Raw genomic sequence first — 25,068 nt, 5'->3', positions numbered from 1 at the left:
ATAATGTCTCATCACTCCTAGGGTTTTGGCTAGTCAACACTGTATAAAGTCGCCACTCTTCTTCCTTTGGTACGGATAAAGTCATAATACCTGAAGGTCCATTAAACTTTAAGGATGTTGTTCCATTTGGTAGGAACGTAATCTGCGCTTGTAATTTTGATAGCATATCACGTCCCAGCAATTGGACTGGACATTCAGGCATATAAAGGAATTGGTGTTTTACTACGTGGCCTCCCAATGTACAGAGTCGACTTTTAAGAACCGGTCTTTCAGCACTTCTTCCAGTTGCTCCTATCACAGTAATAGTCCTTCCAGATGGAGGAGCAACTAGATTAGTCACCACTGAATGTTCAGCACCAGTGTCGATCATGAACGCACTCCTTTTTCCCCCTATTGATACATCGACCATAGGCTCCGCTCGACCAAGGGGGATGGAGCCCGGTCGGTATCAATAGTCCTCCATGACCGTGTCAGCCAATCCTACGAAGTCCCTACCTTCTCTATCGCGGGACCTTTGCGCTGCTGGAATATACCTGTCTTCCCTAACACTTCCTCTGTTCCCATTACTCCCTCTATAACCATTACTCCCTCCGGGGCCTCCTCTACCTCTCGCTCTGCCTCTAAAGTTTCCGTAGCCTGCCCTGGGTTGGTCTCTCTCGTACTGCTCTCTTTGCGGACATTCGTTCCTCCAATGCCCTTCTTCCCTGCAATACGCGCACTGATCCCTACTCAAAGGCTCCCTACTCCATCTATTATTGCCTCTATCTGGGCCCCGTTTATCTACGCCTGCGATCGCTACCGCTAGCATATCAGCCTTTTTACGCATCTTGCGCTCTTCCTCTTTCTTACTTTCTGTATCCCTGTTCATATAAACCTTATTAGCTACCTCCATTAGTTGGGTGATGGACATACCTGCAAACCCTTCTAACTTTTGTAGCTTGCGCTTAATATCTCCGTATGCTTGGCTGACAAAGGCGGAGTTAACCATTCGGGAATTGTCTGCGTCTTCCGGATTAAAGGGGGTATACAAGCGGTATGCCTCCAATAATCGGTCATAAAAGACACTGGGCGCTTCATCGCTTTTCTGGATCACCTCAACTGTCTTCGACATGTTAATGGCTTTCTTTCCTCCTGCTTTCATGCCAGCAATTATAGCGTCTCTATAGGCTCTGAGTTGAACCATATCAGCACCATTTACGTTCCAATCGGGATCAGTGTTGGGATAATGTGTTGCGGCCCATGCTGCTGGATTAGCTTGGTTCAAAGCACGGGCTCTATCTTCTAATGCTTTAATGGCTGCTTGATTTATTCTTGTCCTTTCCTCATTGTTAAATAAAGTCATTAATAACTGCTGGCAATCAGCCCATGTCGGATTATGCGTCTGTACTATTGAGGTGAACAGATCAGTCATGGCTTGTGGTTTCTCAGTATACGAGGAATTATGGGTCTTCCAGTTTAAAAGGTCGGTAGTGGTAAATGGGACATATACGAAGACTGGGTCAGCGTGTGCCATTTGACCTGCGGCATCGATATAAGCTGACCCGGGATTTAGGCGAAGAGGCATCTGATAGTGCTTTAATTGTTGGGCACCAGTCAACTGTCGGGTTTGGATGGGGCTACGTAGAGAGGCGTCAGTCATGGGTTCCGGTCGGGGAGAGGTAGGGTATGGGGATGTGGGAGGTTGGTTTTGGGAAAAGGTCGTAAATAAAACACTTCGAGCCGAGCTAGATGAAGCTTGACCGGAAGTCTGAAGTGGCGCCAAATCAGGATATTCGTTTTTAATGGGGGTGGGTTCTGGTTCCGGAAGGGGAGATTTAGTACGAGGGGGGGTGGATCCTGTACTGGAGGAGGAAGCGGAAGTGGATGAGGGTAATGAGGGGAGGGGTGCAGGGCTTCCTGCGTTTGCGTCACTTCTTCTTAACGGAAAGTAAGGGGGCGGCAAAGGGATCTCGGACTCAGGGGGCGTGTCCAAAATGGGCCTAACACCAGTCCTAGTGGACGAACAAGTCCTAGCTACCATGAGGCGACACTGCTCCTCGTGGCATGTCTGGAGCCATTTTGGCGAGTCATTTACGGCCTGTCTCCAACAGTCAATATAAGGAAACTGGCCGTAAAGTTCAGGCCTACCTGATACAGCCACGTGTAAGCGCTGTACCAGAGTTAGATCCAAACTGCCACGTGGCGGCCATGCCGCAACCAAAGTAGGCCACTCCCTAGTGCACAAAGTAACTAAACGTACAGGAGACATCTTAACCCCAAAATCACAAGTTTTGAATCCCTTTTTAAAATTCTTCACCATACAACCTAAGGGATCCGGAATCGTTGACTGCGACGCACCCATACTTAACAATGGAACGTCGTCGACAACGAATACTATACACGCGTACTATTCAACAGTCACACCCGTTTCCTCTGGCAACAGCACCACGTGGTACGGTTACCAAGTGAAACGTACACAATAACAATAAACACTCAGGGAATTCCCGTACACACACAGCTGTTACACCAGTCACTATATAATCAATATTATGCCCTTTGGCGTAACTATACAGTCACCCACGCTATAATTCTCTATATACGAATTACCCGTCTATAACACACCCCAGTAACATCGTCTTTTACAAATAGCGGTTACAGTACGGTTAGCATAGGTCAAAGCACAAGTTAAGGTCACAATACAATTATTAGTGGTTATGGTGTTAAACATGCAATGGACGACAATGATTAGTACTTATATACAGTGTCAGTAAATATACAGGGTTATGGTACCGTGCACTATAATACAGCAACACACTATTAACACTCTCGCTAGACGGCTGAGCTCGCGCTATCTAACAAGATATACACTTTACTAAAACAATCGTTAACACATTTACAATTCCCAACTAAACTATTGGCCAGTACCTTGAATGGACTACCTAAAACTATATACACCCGTTTTGGTTAGCCACACTGCCCAATCACCACATATATAGCGAGCTAGAGAACCGAATTTACACAGGCGCCTCTTAGTCGCACTATCAAAAGTCTAGTGGGTTCCAAATTTACACGCCTTCCCACTTAGCCCAGATAGGATGAGAACTAGCGAACCGAATTTACACAGGCGCCGCTTAGTCTCCCGGTCCCTCCGACCTAGCGAACGTAATATACACCCTAGAACGCTAGTCTAGACAAGACACCGGTGTCCGGCTAGGGCTATTTACACCAGAACCCCGCCTGACTAACCAAATCAAACGGTCTGACTAAAGAGCGTTCGATCGAGCGGTGCGCCTTCGCTCCTTCCCTCCGACAGAGGGGGCAGATACACAGATTCAAAACCCCTTTGGGCCTACCGCACAATCGGTATACCCCTAGTGGGTCCTGCCGTCTAAAACAGCAGTTATCTTACCTCCTCGTTCCTGAACCTGAGTTCACACTCATCGACGGGGACACCCCAGCACTTCTCACGTAGAGGCCGATGATCTCCTGGACAACGGCCCAGTGGCGCCGAGACGAAGGGAGGTCCACGCAGAAGTTCAGGGGTGCAGCCGTAGAGAACGTGGGCAAAGATAGACCGTCTCACGCCTCTGCCTCTCAGCTACCGTTGAACGATGAGCTTCCCGGCCAATGCACCAAATGATACCGGAGAAACTGACGGAAGCCAAGCACAGAGAGATGGACACAGGTTTCTTCAGGAAGGAAGAGATTCTTTATTGGATCACCGATCGGGACTCAGAGGGACTAATGTCACCAAAATACAGCAAGTTCTGAGCCCCGGACAATAGTGCAGGCTCCTTATATAGGCATATAACTCCTCCCATATTAAGCTCCACCCGCACATTCTCTTAACCAATCAACACAAATAAGAATTAACTTCCTGTTTGACCGCATGGCTTGTCCAGCACAATGGAGGAGGGGGAATACTATATCCTGTATTCTTGCACATGCTCCGTACACTACTGATCGTATCTTGCCTCGTGCAACCAACTGATCGATACGTCAGCATATGCACGTACACATGCCACGTGGTAATCTCGGCCTACTAAATTTATTTTTACCGAGATTCCACCACAGTATATGATATGATCATATTGTTTCAGCTGGTAGAATATTTCAGTGATTAACTCCTTAAGGACACAACTTCTGAAATAAAAGGGAATCATGATGGATTATTTCCGTCATGTGTCCTTAAGGGATTAATGTCTGAGCTGATATATCTCCGTTACCTATTGCAACCTCAGTGTCACTGGTTCCATTCCCATCCATCAGAGGTCAATAATACAAGTTGTGTTGGGTAAAACATAAATAACCCCAGGAATTAGTTGCAAACTTGCAAAAAATGTTTCTCTTCTGTATTCATAAAGCAATGTTATTATCATGTTATATTGAGGACAGAAGGGTGGTGGGATTCTGTACTGGGTTCTAGGGGATTATTCTGGGAGAATGCAGGATGAAATAATTCACTTGTTTGTGATGAGTGTTCAGGAAATGATACAACTTGTTGATACAGATATTTAAATAGATTTGGCCATGCACAATCTAATTAGATCGACAAAATAAAAAGACAGATGTAAGGCGTTCAGAAACCATTAGTCCTGTTTTTATTTTGCATTGTATTTCTTGTTCTTGATATTACGTTCTTTAAATCTGTTTTCAAACAGTTTTGTCTCTGTGGTTTCATAAACTCAATCTAAAGCTCCCCCTCTCTGTTTCTGAGTGCCTCCGACCCCTTGCCCTCATTAAGACCAGGTAGGTGGTGGGTGACCTGCAGCTTTGAGGTTCTTTGTGAATTGTGAGATGCTTGTGAAAGAATCAATGTGAGCTTGGCTTCATGCCTGGTAACGGAACATGGAATTCCAAGTCCCTGGAAGGAGATTTTGTATCGTTCATTCACAGCATTTAGCTTTGATTTTGGAGTGTGCCCTCTAAGATCAAATTTCAGTGTCTAGAGGCCGCAATGCATTGCGTAATTGAAGGTATCATTACATGGGATTAAAAATTAAAAATCTAATTTTATTGATTTTACTAAACCCTACCTCTGGATATCAGCCAACTGGTTTCTTGTTAAGAAGATGAAAAGCTCAGGTTTTCCAAAGCTTTGTTTTCTCTGGTCAAGAGATGTCTTTTGGCCGGAGCCCGGAGGGCTCCTTTTATAATAGCCTCTAGGAAGTGCCGGCCAACAAGCTGCTCCTTTGAGTTCACCCTCTTTATGCACGATGTACGTTCTATGGTACATACATAACCTAAAGCAAACTATATTAATCCAACCTGTCTCAGAGTTTTCAAGCAATTTAAAGGAAATAAAGAACCCCAGAAGCCACATATGGTGGTGTTAATGAAAGCAAAGTAAATTGAATTTTAAAGGGACACTATAGTCACCAGGTTAATGTAGTTGTTCTGGTGAGTATAATCATTTCCTGCAGGCATTTTCATGCAAACACAACATATTCAGATGAAAGGTAGTGTTTGCATTGCCCCCTAGGAACACCTCCAGTGGCCACTCCTCAGTTGCTTACTGGGGCAGCCATTCATCGTCTCCACGCTCTGCATGGAGACGTTGAACTTTCCTCATAGAGATGCATTGATTCAGTGCATCTCTATGAGGAGGTACTGATTGGCCAAGCCAGCGTTTAGCCCCGCCCCGTCCCTTCTCCATCCCGATTTCAGCTAAACCAATGCTTTCCCTATGGGGAAAGACATTAATTCTAAAAATTAACAAAGGGACACTCAATATATTAGTTGACACCACATGTTATGAAGTGTTATATAAATATTGCATTCAAAATGCAAACAAGCCGTAAAAACATAACAAAAAAGATCCTGTCTGCCAATCAAAACCAAAACCAGTGAGAGTAGAATCCCACGGTTAGGGGATAAATGTAGCACGAATAACGTTTCTGATTTATTGCTTACAATGCAGTACATTTGTGTTTAGAATTTTTTTAATTTTATTCGTATTTGACCGATTGCTTGTATTACTGACCTTCTAGTAGCAACTATTTTGATAAGTAAGTACTGAAATAAAAATATTCAGGCTGAAAGAAATGCGCAGGTAATAAAGTGTCACAGCTCCCTGAACCCCACACTTAATAAAATATTTAAGTTACTGTGAGCGTTTTCATTTTGTTCCCACCCTTTCCTTCAGGCAGTCTTCAAAGTAGATGCAAATTGCCTGACAAATTCTGTCATTCACGCTTCATTTCACTAAACCATTTTAAATATGAATACTGTATCTTCAAATTCCTTATTGGTGACATGACATATGAGGGCCCTGGTGCAAGAATTTGTTTTGGGCCCCCCCTATCGCAAGGATTGAAAAAAGGTAGATCCCTGTCTGTCATACAACTCCCACAAAGGTTTTTCAGCTGTGGATCTACCATTTGACCATCCATGCATGGTTGTATTTAGCACTGAGCAGTGTTTGTATGTTTGAATGTAAGCATGTGTTTGTGTGGAGTATGTGTGTCTGAATGTAGGGGTATGTTTGTGTGTAGTGTTGTGTTTTTTTTATGTATTGTTGCCACTTGAATAATTTGAGTAATTTACTTGTGTGTAGTGTTTATCTTTGAATGTAGGGGTGTGTCTGTATGTAGTGTTGATGTTTGAATGCAGAGGTGTATTTGTGCGTAGTGTTGGAGTTTCAGTGCTGAGATGTATGATCATATACATATACACTGCCACACACACACAATCATACACATATACACCAACTGACACACATCCGGATACATAGACACACAGATACACACAGACACACGTGCAGATGTACAGATACACACACTGACACTCATACATACACACATGCAGATACACAGACACACACATTGACACACATACAGATACACACAATGATGCTGATACAGATACAAACACTGACACACATACAGATACACATGGGCACACATTGACACACAGTTGCGCATACAGACACATAGATGAACACACAAGCAGATAGATACAGACACACAGATACACACACTGAAACACATATAAATACACAGACACATATGCAAAATGTACAAATGTTAAGCCACCCTTCTGTTTCCTACCTTTTGGGTGTCTTTCCTGGGGTCCAACTGACTAGCTGGACTGCCTTTTCCTCCTGCTGAAAAGCTAGCTTCTCTGCCTTTTCCTCCTGCGTTATCTGGGAGGAAGTGACAAGCTGTCACTTCCTCTCAGCATTGACTCCCAGCATTGCAGTGCCCCTGAAAACTCTTTGGGCCCCCTGGGTGTTTGGGCCCTGGAGCAGGCAGTGCTGCTGCACCAGTGGTAGTTCCGCCTCTGTCAGTCTATTTTCAAAGGAACCATTTGCTGCCCCAAACACAGTTGGCAGGTTACAGAATTTTAGCACAGAATATGATTTCATTTTATTTTAGTTTTATCCCCAACTGTACTGTTCATATGAAAATAATTCATATCTGAGTTGAGCAAATTAATATTGTCCACTTTTGTACTAAGAAATATTTTTTTCTCTGTCAAGTCAATATTTGCAAGACATAACTCACCCTAATAGATTAGCGTTAGTATAATAAACCAATAACCAATAATTATTTGGGGTTTTTCATAGAAAAGCATTGGGTCCAATGGTGCATGTGCTGCAATTGCTGAGCTCCCCCAATAAATTGCAAGCCCTCAAAGCTAGTAACAGCCATGAGGGTGCAACTTATATAATTTATAAAAGTGTAGATTTTTGTGCAAACCAGAACTTTTATGAAATAAGAGAGGACATGCTCAGCAAGCCGAAGTGCTTTAGTGATTTGAAGTGTTCCTTTAAACTATAATTCTAACTTACAATAGTGTCTTGCTAAGCCTGTGTACAAGTAAAATCTCTAAGTTGTGCTGAAGAAAAGCCTCCCTGATACTTTGGGTATTTGTTCATCACCCTCTTGGTTTTTTGCCCTGCTGTAGTCCCACAAAAACCTTGCCAGCGATCTCATTAAACAAAAGCTCCGTTGGGCTTTTTTCGCAAGAAATTGACTTTTGAAGACTTTATGTATTTTTGAGCAGCTCTATAGCTTGGGCAATTTATTGCTTGCTTAGAAGAAAAGATTACCACGAGCAAGGATGGAATATGTGAAATGTTCTGTAGCAAATCCCATTCCACCAGAGCCGACCCAGGGTCACTAACAGCAATGAGAAGATTCGTAGGCTTTGCATCTGAATATGTTTTAGAAAACATTGTAACAAGGAGTTCAGTGCCCGTGGGACGTGATGGTGAGCATCTACCGGTTTAAAATGCAGAAACTGTTCTATCAGAGAATTACCTTCACAGTGGTGGGATTTCTGTTAATGGAGCAGACACAGGCAAACCATGGGATGCTAGTCGTGGTTTTAGCACACAGTCTGACAAGTCTACACGTAAGATCTCAGCACCTGTTATGACCTCCGCAAACATTTTTCATATGTTTTTGCAAAGTTTATTGAGCTACGTTATGAGTTTTCACCAATACTTGCCAAAGCTTTCATTAAAAAAATGTCTTCATGAAGTACGTGTTTGATGAGTAATTGCATAGCATAAAATAAAGAACAATGTGCACCTTCATACATTTTCTTTTTTTATTTATAGTTTTGTTATTTATTTTGATGCAGAGGGACAATTCCTGCCAGGGAACAATGTCACGACCGAGTGTAACATTCCTGGGAATTTTCGCTGCAGGGATGGATGGTGTATCCCTGGCTCCTGGCAGTGCGATGGCTCACCAGACTGCTTTGATAAGAGCGACGAAAAAGAATGTCGTAAGTACCCCTAAACTGACTTTAATACAAGGTTATCTTTTCCACAGAGTCGAAATGGACAACTAACCGAACCCCAAAAAACACCCAGGGGCACGAGGGTTACACAGTTTACATCCTGTACTATCTTTTGATAATTTAGGGCAGCTCTTTAGTGCCTTTCCCATGATGCCCTGCTAAGTTTCCAAAGTGTGACTTAGCAGGGCATCATGAGAACATTTAGAATGCCCAGCTCAGACATCAGTCATTTAGGGTATCACTAAAAGTGAAAGGCAGGTTAGGAAGAAGTTATTGCATAATAAAGTATCAGTAGTTATTGCAAGCTATTTCAGTTGGGAAACCAATAAACAATACAACTCTTACATACCTATTCGTGCTAAAATGCTCCTATTTTATGTATTTATAACACAGCAACATAGTTCACAATGTTAGATACTTAAATTAAAAGGTATAGCAAGACTTGAAGGGTCACTCTAAGCATCATAATACTGATTATTGTAGTTATGGTGCAGTGAGTCTTTGGATGCAGTTTTTTTCAAATGTTTTCAAGCAGGGCTCATCTGACACCCAAAAAGCACGCTCTACAAACATCTAACTGTTTAAATGGTCTCACTAGGCATTATAACACCTTTGATCCACAGTTCTTTTGCATTAAAGGAACACTATAGGGTCAGGAACACAAATATGTATTCCTGACCATTAATGCTAAAAAGCACCATCTAAACCCCCCTGACCTCCCCCTTGCCTTCCCCCCTGACCTCCCCCTTGCCTTCCTAAATATAGTAAAAGCTTACTTGTATTCAAGTCTGCAGCTGCTGCCTCTGCCCCTGATCTACTTGCTTGCTTTTCCATAGGATTGGCTGAGACCGTCAAGGAGGCAGATTAAGGGAAAGTCAAACACAGCCCTGGCCAATCAGCATCTCCTTATAGAGAATAATTGAATCAATGCATCTCTATAAGGAAAGTTCTGTGTCTCCATGCAAAGAGTGGAGACACTGAATGGCCGTACTGCGCACTGTGCAGCTCTGCCCCAGGAAGCACCTCTAGCAGCCATCTGATGAGTGGCCAGTGGAGGTATCCCTAGGCTGTAATGTAAGCACTGCATTTTATCTGGAAAGACAGTGTTTACAGCAAAAAGCCTCAAGGTAATGATTCTACTCAACAGAACAAATACAATAAGCTTTAGTTGTTCTGGTGACTATAGTGTCCCTTTATATTTTGGTTTTACTTTAAAAACCTTAAGCCAGCATTTTATGTTTATGAAGCCGTAGTCACACCTCCCTGCATGTGACTTACACAGCCTTCCTAAACACTTCCTGTAAAGTGAGAACTAATGTTTACAATTCCTTTACTGCAAAGTCTAATTTAGAATGTATTTTCTCCTACACTGTTGATAGTTTGCTAGACCTTCCAGGAGCCTCCTGTATGTAATTAAAGTTCAATTTACAGAGCAGAAGATAAGTAAGTTACATCTGATTGAAAAATAATCATTTGTTTCATGCAGGCTGTGTCAGTCATAGTCAGGAGAGGTGGGGCTAGGGCTGCATAAACAGAAACAAAGGTGATTCAATTCCTAAGTGCCAGAAAATTGAACAGTGAAACTTCAGAGGCATGATCTAAAGATAAAAACTGCTTCATTAAGCTAAAATAGTTCTGGTGACTATAGTGTCCCTTTAATAATTAATCCAATGAGTTAATAATTAACACACAATATTATATTCTAGCATTCATGATCTAGACGTCTGCTTATATGATGCCCCAAAATTCTGTTTATCTCATAATACCATGTAACTAATCTTGTGTCTATGAAACAAATAGACTTCCAGGGTTATATAAACATGGAGTTGTAGATAATTGACAAGTTGTTTAGGAATTTAGGCTTTAATTATCATATTGGGAAAAAAAATATCCAATTTTATCGATTTATCCTGCTTGGATATTGTGTCCTAAAATGATACATCCCCTCGTCGATTCCCTACAATTCAGGGTTTAGGGAATACGCTAATTTGTTCTTCTGTTTCATCTGTGTTTGAAATTGTGACACAGATCTATCAATTCTCATCAGTTTCGTCTCAAACATACATTTTCTACATATCATGCCCAAGCTTAGAAATCATCCTTATTAATAGTATACTTGTTTCTCTGCTCTGTGATATACATTCTTCATGTCATGTTGGTTTTTATGTTTTCAAACTGCATTCACATGAGTCTCCGTAGGCTGCAAGCATCTGTTGTGTCAGGTCAGTGTGGGCCTCGTTAAACAGCACCCGGGATACTTAGTTAATGAGCTGGGTAGCAGGAAGATAACATCAGAGTTTGGAATAAACTAGATGTGCACAGTAAGACATCACAATCGAGAAACAGGTTACATCAGACACGCAGGATGCAGATACTGTTACATCTAAATAATACATGTATTATTTAAAGGAATGTGTAATTTCTTTTTATTTCGCTGTGTTAAAAATTTATGAACACAAGTTACGGATTAAGGTGAAGCAGACCAAATATATATTTTTTTGTGCTCAAAAAAATTAATTTAAAAAAAGGTGCTATCCCAGAGTGCATTGCAGTATCCATATATAAAGCACAGCCTCCCCACCCATGATATGCAAACATATAAATACATGTTATAGCAGCTACATCTAGTCAAGCATTTTGCTAGCAGGAGGTATACATAAAATATTTGAGATGATAAATGCACATTAAGCACATTGATTCACAGTGACATTGCAAAAAATAATTATTGACGAATGGCCACCATTAAGTATTTGCTGCTCTATTAATGTATTCCCATGCTCTTTTCAAACCGTAATCATATTTCTATATTTTTGTTTTAATATGAAATGCACCCTGAGTATCATTACTTTAATAATGAGCATTATGCATATATTAAATGCCAGGCTTCATTGCCTCCCATGTGGTTAGAGTACATAAAGTGACAACAAATAAAGATGCCTTACCTGCCTTTGTACTAGACTTAAGAAACTATTTGCTTAGAGGGATACTCTAAGCCTCATATTTCCACAGCTTACTGTACTGGTTGTGGTGCAGTGAGTCTTTTTTTGCTGCAGTCTATCTTTTTTTTCCCAAAACCAATTATAAACATAAAAAAAAAAATTTCAGCATCCAGAGCCCCTCTAAAGCGGTATAGTGCACTATCACTATCTGGAGACTTTGTAGAATTTGCAAAATTCCCTGATGTTGACATCGCCGCAGGGGGTCTGGTGGCCATGGGGCAGGGAAAGGTGAGTTCCACTTACCTGAAGCTGTCCCTCATGGGCGCCATCATCTTCCTCGGGCGGGTTGTCTTCTGCCACCAGGAGCCAACATCACTTCTGTACTCTTGTGCATGCGTGAGAGTGCTGCTTCAGTATAATATGAAAGTTTCACAAAATTATCTGTATCTTAGATCTGTTCAGATTTATTTGCTTTGAAAAGTTGTTAGCGCTGTGGTTAGCTTGGTCAAGCAATTTCGCAGCTTGTGATCACCATCTAAATCAGGATGGACAGCGCAAATTTGGAACAGCAGAGAGCTAGGTGTTGATCCTGGGTGAGCTGTGCTCTTTGTCAAATTGGTCAGAAATAGTTTGACAAAATGGTAAGAACTGTACCCTTAGAGTCTCTGCGCAATTACCCTATTATTAACTGTAGTCGTTTTGGTGTTGGCTTTGCTTTCCTTTAAGTAGCCCTTTGAGTTTCTCCAAACAGCAGGTCATTTTTAACTTGCATGCTGTGTTGTATTACTTAGCAATCCAAAACTGCAAAGGTTTTACATTATTTTTACAGTTACCTTAGTGATCAATGTCCTCTTTCTTTTAAGATCAATATAGTGATAATTTAGCTGAGGAGCCTGACCTTGGACTATAGCTGTTGTGTGGCTTTATTGACCAGTTTCTGGTGGTCAAAGAATGATGGGAGATACAGTCCTGTAACAGTTAGAGGGACAAACGATAAAATCCCCTATAGATGATTGTGAATGAGAATGTCTATCTTACATTCTCTCTCTCAATGTGATAGCAAAAAGAGAGGCTGTTTGTGTCCTTTTGTATGATGTATGGCTAATTTATAGAAAGCACATGAACTTCGTAAATGGAAAATAGACATGAAATGAAGCCCCATTTTTTTGGCATTTTGTTTATTAAAGGAAAATGTCACAGTACAACATGGTCATCTGATTGATTGATACATTGTGACCAAAGTTAACAAAATAAAAGAAAAAGAGTAACAAAAATGTAACAAATGTTCAGGTATAGCAATGGCTCGAGCATTTCGCCCAATACATTGTACAGCTATGGACATTTAACAGCAGTCATTTTTAATTGCGATAGGTCAAGGGAGAAACACTCACTCGCACCTCTGCATTGCTTAACTGATCATGTGGTTCCATGAGAGATTCCACACCACTTAATTAGATTCCACAATGCATTATATGTATTTTTAGTGTTTGTGCTTGTTTCACGTCTGATTTCCCTGAAAGAAGACAGGACTTGCAAGATTGCTGGCGGTGTTGTGGACTTCCAAGATTTGGCAATTGATGATTTTAATGCTTACAAAATTATGTTGACTGCTCTTGAGTATTGAAAGAGAGACTTGTTGTGTAGATTCCCAAAATCGCACATTGTGTGAAAGGCAACGTGATGTCTACATTTTCTTTAAAGGGTTCATTTAACCCTTATAAGAAAATGTGTGTCATTGATTAAACATGTACTATAAGGCACCACTGGACCCCTCTTTTAAATCTTTAAAAATAAAGGTTTTACTTCCATGCCCATCAGGACATGCAGCACTTGCAAGGTTCAGTCACAGACTTCTAATGTGTGCCATATCAGTGCCGGCGAGGGGAAGGAGTTTAGGAATTTTGATAACTTAAAAAAGAAATTAAATTAAAGAAATGGAGGGAAGTGGTTGTGAGCACCCATAGGGAGTGAGGAAAGCTAGCTAGAGCATCTGCAAGGGGAATATTTTCACGTCTGTTGGCAGCATGCAGTGCGTGCTGACGAAAGACGTTTTTTATACACAGAATTGACACTGCGCATCAAGACTCCTACCACTTCAAAAAGCAGAAGTGGTTATGGTGGTTGGAGAAACTCTTGAAAAATTAACCACATTTGAATGCCCTTTGCAGGTAATGCTACCACACTCGCTGACTACTGTCTAGAAAGAGTCTTCACCAGCCTGGAGGCTCTCATTCTGGCCTATGTAGTCTAAGTAGTTCATCCACCAACCATAATCATCACAGGAGTAGTGGAACTGTACAGTACACCATTGGCAGCTATATAGTGGCTGCTATCAGTTCAGCAAGGCTAGTGGGTGAGTGCCGTCTTTGATGCTTAAGTGTGACTCTTTAAGGCTGATCCTTTACCTTTATATAAGATTAAAAAGCAGCTTCCAAATGTTAGTGTATCAATAACTGATTTATCTTGAATGTAGAATTGTAACGTCACTTAGGTACTAACCTAGCATGCTCATTTGCATTTGTATTTACTACCACAATGGATCTTCTTTCTTGTATATCACAGGATATGGTAAATGTCCATTAGGCTCTTGTACGTGTTTCACACAGACATAGGGTGTGTTGTTAAAAAAATGTGTTTGCACCTTCATTATGAGACCTTTATTCGAATCTAGACTATCAAGGAATGAAAGGGGATGAAGTCATGAAGCTCCAAAAGCTTAATTTATTTTGTGTCTGTATTTTTATGGGTTTTCAATAAGCATGTTGTGCTTGACGGCACAGTTGTGTAATATTTACAGTTATGATTTATTAATAATTATTGGGCATATGTTCTAAAGTAGGGCATCGTGGAACCAACAAAATGTTTCCTCTGTACCAAATAAATTGCTATTCTGCAACCCTTATTCCAGCAAAGAAATGTGCAGTAAATTGGGCTGAATACGGGCAACAGCAGACAGTCCCTTTAAGCATGCATTTGAATTGAAATGTAATTATAACTAAAATAATAACCGAGACCTACAAACTATTCTCACATTCGTTGCCACTTTGTTTGGGCAGCGCCATTAACTTGGAATGCCTTAGGCTTGACAGTAATAGTGATTTGCAGATTGTTCTTGAAGTACTTTGAAGGTATTGAATCTATTTAGTGCAGAGAATATTTATTCTTTGAAGATCAATCTGTTCTTCTTCCGGATAGTTTTATCCTTTGCAAATTAATCTCCTGCAGTTTTTTTGGTTTTTTTTCTGAAAGGTCGTTTTTAAGCAAAGCGTCATTTAAGATATCAGTATTATGTAGCGGAATATGAAAAATATTCTTATTAGATCTGTTCGATTTCAAACTCCTCGAGTTTAGCTCTCAGACTAATGCAATTTCCCCAGTTTAGAATTTGCAGTGACGTACTTTTGCTGCCTCTGCTGGTCAGTTGCAGAACTACAATCTTAGTTCACTCAATATTTTATGATAAAAATGCAACAATGGATTGATCTTTGCAGACCATATCTGTGTCATCAGTTTGGCTTCATTATCATATAAATTGTGTGAAACTGCTGCTTGGTTCATGAAGAACAAACCTATTCACTAACCTTTACGCATTATGCACTCTATCCATCTTTCTCCTACATATTGCACAGACATCCGTGGGCTTACATTATGAAAATGCCCAGTGCAGCCCTTGCTAAATGTTATCTCATGCTCATTGCTCACTCCTTGCATTAAATAGTTTGCAGCTCATTCCATACCTGACGTTATACCCTGTGTCAAAAAACCTTTCCATCTATTTCACATATTCGGCCTCCGTTACTCTGTCTCCCTGTCGGCAGGATATAAATGTCTGTTTAATGAAAATTCTGATTTATTTCAGGATTATATGCCAATATCACTAATGGCCATGCATTTATCAACTCTGTCTGCATTCCTGATGCTGGTCTGCGGATAGGCCTAAACACATCTTCCGCTGTAAACATGCGCAGACACTGCACTCCTGATACACTTTGTGCTTTGTTTGTTTGAAACACAAGCTGTAATTGATAGTTGTAAGTGATAATGCATCCTTACTCCCTATTCTTCTCTCTCCTCTCCTTTGTCATTATCTGGGTCAGTGAAAAGCGGACATAGCCGAAGATTGGAATCATGGCTCAAAGGTAACTAACTCCTCACACTCCTAGACGTTAGACATAAATTACTTCATATATTTATAATATCTTATATGTAAAAAAATACAGATTTTTAAAAAAACCTATATAAAAACACTGTTCTGGTCACCTTGTGATTTGTGTGTAACTCTTGATTATAACCCCATCCCTCCAAACGAATAATACTTATATACATATTCATATATAAGAAAAAAAACAAGAAAGTTATGGTGGGGAAAAATTGTGATTGAAAACCCCTTCCACCTGAAGTCTGTGGATAGTCAATACAATGTTAAACAAAGATCTGCACACCAGTCAAGCCATGAGACTTGCTTCTCTGTGGGAAAAGCAAGTCTCTCTTATGGCTTGACTGGTGTGCAGATCTTTGTTTAACAATGTATTGACTATATATATAGTTTTATTAAAGCAAGACATATGAATGCTCTAATTTTTTGGTATTCATATATAATCGCTTGAGAGGCACCTGGGTGGAGACTGTTTAATAACTGTATGTGAGTTTTAAGAACAAACGGTCATAGAACTTATTGTGCAGATTTTTGAATGTTGACATTTGGAAGCAATAAGTAGTTACATTCCATTGGTTTCCACGGTGACTGCTCCACTTCTGAGCACTTTTGTCCAGAGTTACTTTTTCTTCAATAACCCCTCATCTGTCAACAGTGGAAAGCACGGAGGAGCTCAAGTGGCAGCATGCCAGGGGCACATACCATACCAAGACTGCAGGGCACTGCAGAATCGCTTTCGTAACGGCCGAAATGTCTTGTGTAACTGCGAGCAGTGCTAGCACATTAAATGGCGTGTGCGCACTCCGTGCATTTTTTCCGGACACTGGAGGAATGAAATTACACTTATTTATATAGCACCCACATATTTCACAGCGTTCTAAAATAGGTTAAACAAGATGAACAATTAACTCTACCAAAACACATTTAAAATACAGGAACAGTAGGGTGAGAGGGTCCTAGCTAAATGAGCTTACAAACTTAAAGAAAGTGGGAGGGCAAGTGAAAGTGAAATCATGACTGTCCTACTGGGCCTGAGACACCTGGGAGTTCTGTACCCTAACCGTGCATTGGAGCAGACAGCAGCAAGCCATATTTACAGTACGACAGTTTGAGACAATTATTATTATTGGTGAATAGATATTGTGTTGTTGTATTAGACTGTCAGTAGCAAAGTCCCTGTCGGAAAGAGAGGCCTTGAAGGAGGAATTTCATGACTCTGTATGATAATCCAAGCTTGTCGGCAGGTATGAATTGTATGTGGGGGGAAAAAAAAAAAAGGCAGGATGTTTTTGGCAGTCACACTCGGCTCTTTTTATCTGCACAGCCAGTGGGAATCCATCCTTTTATGGCTCACAGCTAGCTGGATTTGGCTGTCTTTGAAAAGCAATCTTGGCCTTTTTGTGACTCACTCCAAACCCTCATCTCCTTTTCGCATCCTCAAAAGGTTGAAAATTAGTAAGAAATCCCATCCAATGCTAATTGTTTCATTTTAAGATTTCCCCCCCTACTCCATGACACAAAAGAAAGATCGTATTTTCTCTATAATATTATGTGACAAAAAGAGATGAATATTGAAATGTTTCCAAATGCCACTGGCAAGACTTTCAGAAAAGGCAGCATCTCTGTGTAAATGACATCTGTCGCTGAAACAAAGTGCTTTTGTTCTTCAAGGTTTTATTAATGTGGATTCGCTGTGTGTCACTGCTTTCTCCTGCAACCCATGTGGATAGGTCCTGCTTAGTGTTATTATTTGCTCAGCTCAATCCATGGGTCGTCTTTAGAGATGTGCAGCTCTTCGATCGAGGTATTCAAAACAACATCAGGCTAAATACCTTCAAATGACCTGCTTGTGTTTGTTGTAGAATAAAGTAAGCCAGGAGAAAGATTTATTGTCAGCTCTATGAAGCAAGTGACATATTATTAATGCCCATGTTTTTCAGCTAATGCTGACTCTCGCATTTTTTTCCCATGGAGAGTGTTTAGCATATGATTTGCGGATCTATAAAAATATACATACAGTATATTTACATATGCATTGTTGAGGAGGGCCGGAGAGATTGGAGTTAATAACAGAGTATTAAGTAGTGGTTTTTTTTTGGAGTTTCACCAGGTTGTGCTGAGTGGACTGGGTATGGACTACAAGGGAGGTCAACTGCGCATGAACACTCTGGGATCTAACCTAGCATGCTCATTTGCATTTGTATTTACTACCAAAATAGATCTTCTTTCTTGTATATCACAGGATATGGTAAATGTTCTTTAGGCTCTTGTACGTGTTTCACACAGACATAGGGTGTGTTGTTAAAAAAATGTGTTTGCACCTTCATTATGAGACCTTTATTCGAATCTAGACTATCAAGGAATGAAAGGGGATGAAGCCAAATTGTAAATTGTAGTGATAAAAAAAAAAAAAAAAATTGCAAAATAACCAACAGGTAACTATAATTTATTTAAAGAAAATTTTATCCGAATCCGCTTACATTTGGAAAAAAAAAAATATTTCACTACATTTGCAGTGTTTAGTAAACAGCCTCCTTTGTTTACCGTTGAGTTTGCTGGATCCCACTATTGTAAAGAACCTCAGGGAATTTTCTTAAAGTGGCTCTGTCACCGAGTGGGTTTTTTGCGTAATTTGCAAAGAACCCAAACAGTGACATTGCCGCTGGGTTTCCAGTGGCCCAAGGATGCAGGGGAAGGGGAGTTATACTCACCTTGAACCTGTCTCCTGTTGGCGATACCATGCTCGCTGTCACGTTACATTATCGCTTTGTCAAGCATAGAAAAAATACTGAGACAAAGTATATTTTTTGACTGGTTTGGAATTTAATTGTAATTCCAACACAGTGGAATGAAATACTCATTTTAGAGAGGGACGGGGAGATGATGGTGCCCCTTTAATGCTGACACAGGTTTTGCTTTAGAAAATGAAATAGGATGAAAATCTTTGTTATTTTTCTCAAGGACCACTATAGTGCCAGGAAAACAAACTCGTTTTCCTGGCACTATAGTGTTAATAGGTCCCCCCACCCTCAGGGTCCCCCTCCCACCGGGCTCACGAGGGGTTAAGGGGTTAAACACTTACCTTTCTCCAGCGCTGTGTTCCCTTGGCGCTGGGCACTCTCCTCCCTCTTCCGACGTCATCCGCCGAATGTGCAAGAGGCGCACGCGCATTCAATCAGTCCATAGGAAAGCATTTCTCAGTGCTTTCCTATGGACGACAGCGTTTTCTCACTGTGAAAATTACAGTGAGAAGCGCAGAAGCGCCTCTAGCGGCTGTCAATGAGACAGCCACTAGAGGCTGGATTAACCCGTATGTAAACTGCTATGAACTGCTATGTTTACAGCTGCAGGGTTAACCCTAGATGGACCTAGCACCAAGACCACTTCATTGAGCTAAAAGGGTCGGGGTGCCTATAGTATTCCTTTAATGTCAGGTGGTCCCTTTGGGAATTATATGCTTGGGCTAGCTTCTTCCCAGGATAGCACATTAAATTTACAAAAAAACAAAAGAAGAAAAAGGTGGCGCTAGAAGTCCAATAAAATGTAGGAAGTAAAACCCAGTGCAGTTAAAAAACACAGAATAAAAAGTAAAAAATAACTTGGAACACTCACAATATTTAGAGCACGTGGAAAATGCCATCATAGGACAATATGTATATACAGAATAAAAAGTAAAAAAATAACTTGGAACACTCACAATAGTTAGAGCACGTAGAAAATGCCATCATAGGACAATATGTATATACAGAATAAAAAGTAAAAAATAACTTGGAACACTCACAATATTTAGAGCACGTAGAAAATGCCATCATAGGACAATATGTATATACAGAATAAAAGATACCTATTCTTTATATACATATTGTCCTATGATGTACTTTTTCTGTGATTACATGCTTTCCTCAGAACTCATCTTCCTATTAGTTCAGACAGTTCAGGTTTTTAATATAATGTGTACTTATTACTACATTTAACAAATATATATGTGTAGGGTGTGAAAAATAAAATGAAATGTATAAATGCACACCTCTTTATCCTGCAACCTCTTTATCCTGGGTTACATCTTAGCTCCCTGTCAATCACTGTTATAAGCTCTGTCCTTTGCACCTGGCAGTCAGCATAGAGAGAGCATACAGTGGAGAGGAGATATAAAACATTGTTTCCATGTTTCCTCTTAATTTGCATTGTTTACCCTGGCTTTGCCTTGTCTAAACTGAATTGTGTTCATTTTCGAAATATTTAACATAAATTTGGAAGAAAATAGAGCATCTAATGATGCAAATTATGCTTTTTGTTTTTTAATTTAATGGCCTAATTCCAGAGAACTGATGGGCCCCCATTCAATAATTATATTAACAATCCCTGCATAAGTACACTCCAGTAATTATCAATATCACTCTATCATACATCACCTTCTCATTATAGTACCTTTCCCTATAGTTGTCATCCTTTATACCCCCTTCTGGTGCATGGTGCCGTACGTTATAGCTCCATACTGCTACATATTACCTTTCTGTATTGAACCTTAGTACTTTCCCTATATCCCCTATTGAGTCATATGTCTTCTATAGCTCCCCCCCCCTCCCCCATCTACCTTATCCCTATAACCCACAAATAGACCCGTTTTACCTTGCCCAGTACTTCCATTTCTATATTACAATTTCTTAGAAGTCACCATAAATTCAGAATTGCTTTCCTTATGCTCCAAGTCATCAGCCTCCATAGATTTCCTCCACGGGGGTAATTTGATGTTTTCTTATAATTCTTGCTAATTAGCCGAGTTCCATACTATAGATCTTGTATAGCTTTCTGTTAACCCCTTGCTCTTCTCTTAAATGTTTTATTATCTTTTTGTCCCCTGCAGCTAAGGCCAAATCCAGGTGTGGCCCCACATTCTTCCCGTGTGCCACTGGTAACTACTGCATCATTGGACGCTACCAGTGCAACGGCTTTGAAGACTGTCCGGATGGGAGTGATGAGGAAAACTGCAGTGAGTACCTGTAGAACCTTTAACGTGTCCCATGTCAGAAACACGATCAATAACTTTATAAACTCCATGAAGCTGGAAGCATTAACATTTTGCAGTTTTGTAGGAAGGGTACAGCCTGTGCATGGGATGGCTTCTCAGGAGAAGTGGTAACAAGGTGATAGATGGGGTCTCTCTGTCTAAATCACACATTATGACAATGTTGTGTTATGACATTATGAAAGAAATGCTAACTTGCATGTAAATGTTGTGGCTTGGTGACTCTGCACCCCCTTTCTGGAGGTTAATTAGGTGTGATTATGTGAAATTTTGCAATGATGTGCTTATGGCATAGAAATCTTTATCTTGGCTCCCCCTCCTGGCTACAAGGTGTCAATGATGAAGGGCTGTGGGGTGCAATGTTACTTAGGAGTGCCCCCTAAGTGAGATATCTGACAGCTGTTTCTGGCTAGACATAGCAGAAATAGGGGCTCTGAATCACTGCAAACAAGAAAAAATAAAATAGAGATAAGAACAGGACAGGGAAGAGAGTGGACAACTGAACAAGGGATAGAATTTGATCATACACAGGTGATCTGTATCTCAGATAAGTTACTTCCTTTCATAGCATCCATTCATTCACCTTCTGACAGTGAGTTTTGTGGCGTTTGTTGTTCAGTAGCCAGTTAGTAAGAAAGATTATCTTCCATATATTTGGTGTTTATAACAACCTGACCCATGCCTGCTCCTTATTCCAGCCGCTCACCCTCTGCTCTGTTCAACGTCTCGATTCCACTGCAAGAACAACCTGTGCATCCACAAGAGCTTTGTGTGCAACGGCGAAAACAACTGCAAGGACAACAGTGACGAGGAGCACTGCCCAACCTCACAAGGTACAAATGGAGACTCTCTAATGACATTCCTACAGAGATTCCATGTGCAATTGCCTTTGTTAAAGTATTCTATAGCCTTGTATACCATGGTTGGGGGTCGGGTTCTGCATCTATAGCGCAAGGTGGGTATTGTTCAATATCCTCAACTGAGGTTGAAGTCCTATAGGCTATGATAATGGATACGCAGGTATTACCCAAAATCCCATGCTGCAATAAGAGCATGTGGAACGTGATTATAGAATAAGGTATTACCCAGAATCCTTGGCTGCAATGCACATGCTGTAGGCTGTAGTTAAAGGGGAGACCGATAATACCCAGAATACATTGCTGTACTGGAAGTTTTGTATATTAAATGATTAAGGCAAGGATTTCCTAGACTTCGTAGCTGCAATGGACCCTTGCAATACCTACACAGCCCATTTTATTGCTGGGTAAAACTCAGCTCTCTTGTAAAAAAAAGGATACACACTCTCTGCATCAGATACACTTTATGCTGTATAAGGATGTAAGAATGGAGCGATTTTGTTTTAACCACATTTGGGTACATGAAAGAATGTCATTTTTTATAATTAATTACTTCGAGCCGGTGTTGTGTTCAATGCCAGTAAAAGAAGTGTTATTAGTATATCGCACAAAAGCGTGAAATTTGGAAGCTGAAATTCCCAGATTTTACTATTAACATGATGTAAAGTCATGATTTTATTAAAGACACGGAGGCGAGTATCATGCATATCTCTTTCTTTATTACTCTCAGCAGCAAAGATAGAGAAATATAAATATATCAAAATGAAAGAAAAAACTGCATAGGCACACAGGCAACCAATCACAAAACAGAGGAAGTGACTATAAAAGGCCTGTGTCTCCCACAATCCCCCTCTTTCTTGCGAACCGAAGACCAGGAAAAACAGGAACCACCGTCACACACCGGTAAGAACAGGAGACGGCAACAAACCGAACTTCAAGCTACAAAAGAGAGAGAAATATGGTAAAATCCAAACTCCAAACTGAAACTCACCAAATAAATTCGTCAGGAGCAATCTAGGAACTCAAACCTATAATAGAGAAAATTACCATTAGAACCAAACCATGGAAAATTGAAACTTCTTCAGTAAATATACACAATAAATGCATACAACAAACAAACTGGATTGCCACATACCTGAAAGTCCAACAGCATCTCGTCCCAAACCCAACACCGAGAGGGTGGGCGGGAATAATACTCGCCTCCGTGTCTTTAATAAAATCATGACTTTACATCATGTTAATAGTAAAATCTGAGAATTTTATTAAAGACACGGAGGCTCCTATTATGCAAGTTCAAAGCTGAGCCACCGTTTGAGATGCAATGCGATCAATCGGCCTGGAATAGAGAGTCACGAAACTCAACACTCGCCACTGGACAACAGCCCGGAATGTATCCTCCAAACGACAACCGCCCTCCGATGCCTTGGATGTCAAACTCCCGTGTACCAAGTGGGATGCAACAAACGGCATGTCGACAACAGCCAATATAGTAGTCATGAAACCCATCTCGCCAATGTATGAATGGACACCAGTAGATGGGGAGCGTTGAAAGGAAAAAACAAAGTGCACGGTCCGGAGAACGTAGTTGCTGCGTAACCTCCAGGTAAGTTTTCCGACACCCCACCATCCATAGCGTCAAGAACTTCTTGAACGTAGAGTAAAAATTCAAGCTCCAGGTGACCTAGTAAGGTGAATCCTCTGCATGGATGATCTACGAAGGTTGTCGACCGACTAGGAAAAAATCCCAGATCCAGGGTTAGAGACGGACACCAGTGTTAGTCCCACGCATCAACCGTACCACACTTGTCATGGGGACCGAAGGCCGGTTGAGCACCCGGCATCCATGTGTTACAGAGGAGACGGGGAGTTGATCGCAGAATGTCCAAGGTAATCCAAGCGCCCCGAAAGGAGTCATGTCATCCGATGTAGGAGGTCTTGGTCCACGAAGTGAGTACCCATTCGGTCTAGTAGGGTTCCGAACGCTTAGGATCAAACCTGGGCAAATAATCGCCATTCACAGTAAGCGAGGGAACCAGGGATGCGACCTTCGCAGAGTAGCAATCAACACCAACGCAACTTAGTGCTGGGCCAAGTGCAAGATCCCGCGAGCAACCAAATCGAATGGAGGGAAGGAATACATCCAAATATCCGGTCAATCCTGAACGAACACGCCAATCGTCACAGTCGCTGGGTATCAACCTCCAGACGTAAAAACCTTGGCAACTAGGTGAAAAGGCAAGATGCCAATGGATCCATCTCGAACCGCTGCCACGACCGTTACAAATGGTGAAAAAATGCCGAAGCGTGTACGCGCCAGTCACCATAAACTCTTGAACAATCACGAATTCCAAACGGCCCCAGAAGTGTCCAGGCCCGGAATGTGTTCCGCTGTCACCGAAACTCTGTGAAGGCAAAATCACCAGAAGCTGTATGCTACGATAAGCCACGTGTGCGCTTATGTGCCCCATATCAGGTCGATGGAACCCATCGCTGACATATAGATCACTCAGAGCATAACGCAGCCGTATGTGCGACCGGGGCAACACCGCGAAAAGCAAAATGTACCCGCCAAGATTTACAACATTCAATGTGCAACATCTTCTCGAGCTAGGACCACTTGTCTCTGGAAGAAAAATGATTCACGACTCACAGAGGGTCTCGCTGATCCAGGTCTACCAAAGAGCCAAGCCTTTGGATCAGATAGCTTTTGGACCCGTCGTCCAACTTCCGCCCTGCCACATAAGAGTGACCGGACAGAGACAGGAATCCTTCTGACTTGAAGGGGTAGAAAGTGAGGTGGTCCTGGAGACGTAGCCTGGATGGGAGCCATTGGCAGGTCTGGTACCCTTACTAAATACCTGATCACCAGGTCCCCCGTACTAAAATTCTACATGACTAACTTCATAATGGTTTACATCTTGGAGCCAGAGGAACAGTCTGATAGAGCTCCACCGTGAAACCTAAGAAAAACTCCACCAACTGTGAGGGCTACAGAAAACTGACCCCCAACTGCTCAGTAATAAATGGAAACTCTGAAGCACCGTGATTGGATAGTTGACACGCAACCGTAAATGGTACCTGGACAGGGATATAACCAGGACGTTGTCTAGATAGACATGTAGACGGGTACCCCCAGTACCTCCTGGTGAGACACCCAGAAGCCGAAGAGAGACCTAACAGTAGCCCTAGAAAAAACCTTGAACGTTTCCTGTCGCCGGGCAAAACGGGGAAAAAAAAAACCGTATTCAGAGTTCATAGTAACCAAAACAAGATATTCCGTCAATTCTAGATTGGCCAACCAATCCGACTCCCAGAAATGATCCCGGAGGCAATGGATGCTCGTCAATGGAAGTGTTGGTA

At 41.3% G+C, this 25,068-nt stretch overlaps 2 protein-coding genes across 3 annotated transcripts in view; both read left to right on the top strand.

The window, feature by feature from the left end:
• The window catches only part of IFTAP (intraflagellar transport associated protein), a 526,063-nt gene that overhangs the window by 114,999 nt on the left and 385,996 nt on the right, over window positions 1-25,068 (top strand). The window lies entirely within an intron of this gene.
• Window positions 1-25,068, top strand: part of LDLRAD3 (low density lipoprotein receptor class A domain containing 3) — a 128,148-nt gene that overhangs the window by 40,749 nt on the left and 62,331 nt on the right. The window contains exons 2-5 of one of the 2 annotated variants that reach the window (XM_063437614.1): window positions 8,569-8,715; window positions 15,767-15,808; window positions 20,690-20,815; window positions 21,550-21,684. In XM_063437614.1, the coding sequence (XP_063293684.1) occupies window positions 8,569-8,715; window positions 15,767-15,808; window positions 20,690-20,815; window positions 21,550-21,684 (450 nt within the window). The remainder of the gene's footprint in view (window positions 1-8,568; window positions 8,716-15,766; window positions 15,809-20,689; window positions 20,816-21,549; window positions 21,685-25,068) is intronic. The other variant, XM_063437615.1, reaches the window with a different exon arrangement.

The sequence above is a fragment of the Pelobates fuscus genome, chromosome 12, assembly GCF_036172605.1.
Source record: "Pelobates fuscus isolate aPelFus1 chromosome 12, aPelFus1.pri, whole genome shotgun sequence".
Lineage (NCBI taxonomy): Eukaryota > Metazoa > Chordata > Amphibia > Anura > Pelobatidae > Pelobates > Pelobates fuscus.
The sequence above is the reverse complement of the archived record's forward strand: the minus strand, read 5'-3'. Positions and strand labels throughout refer to the sequence as shown.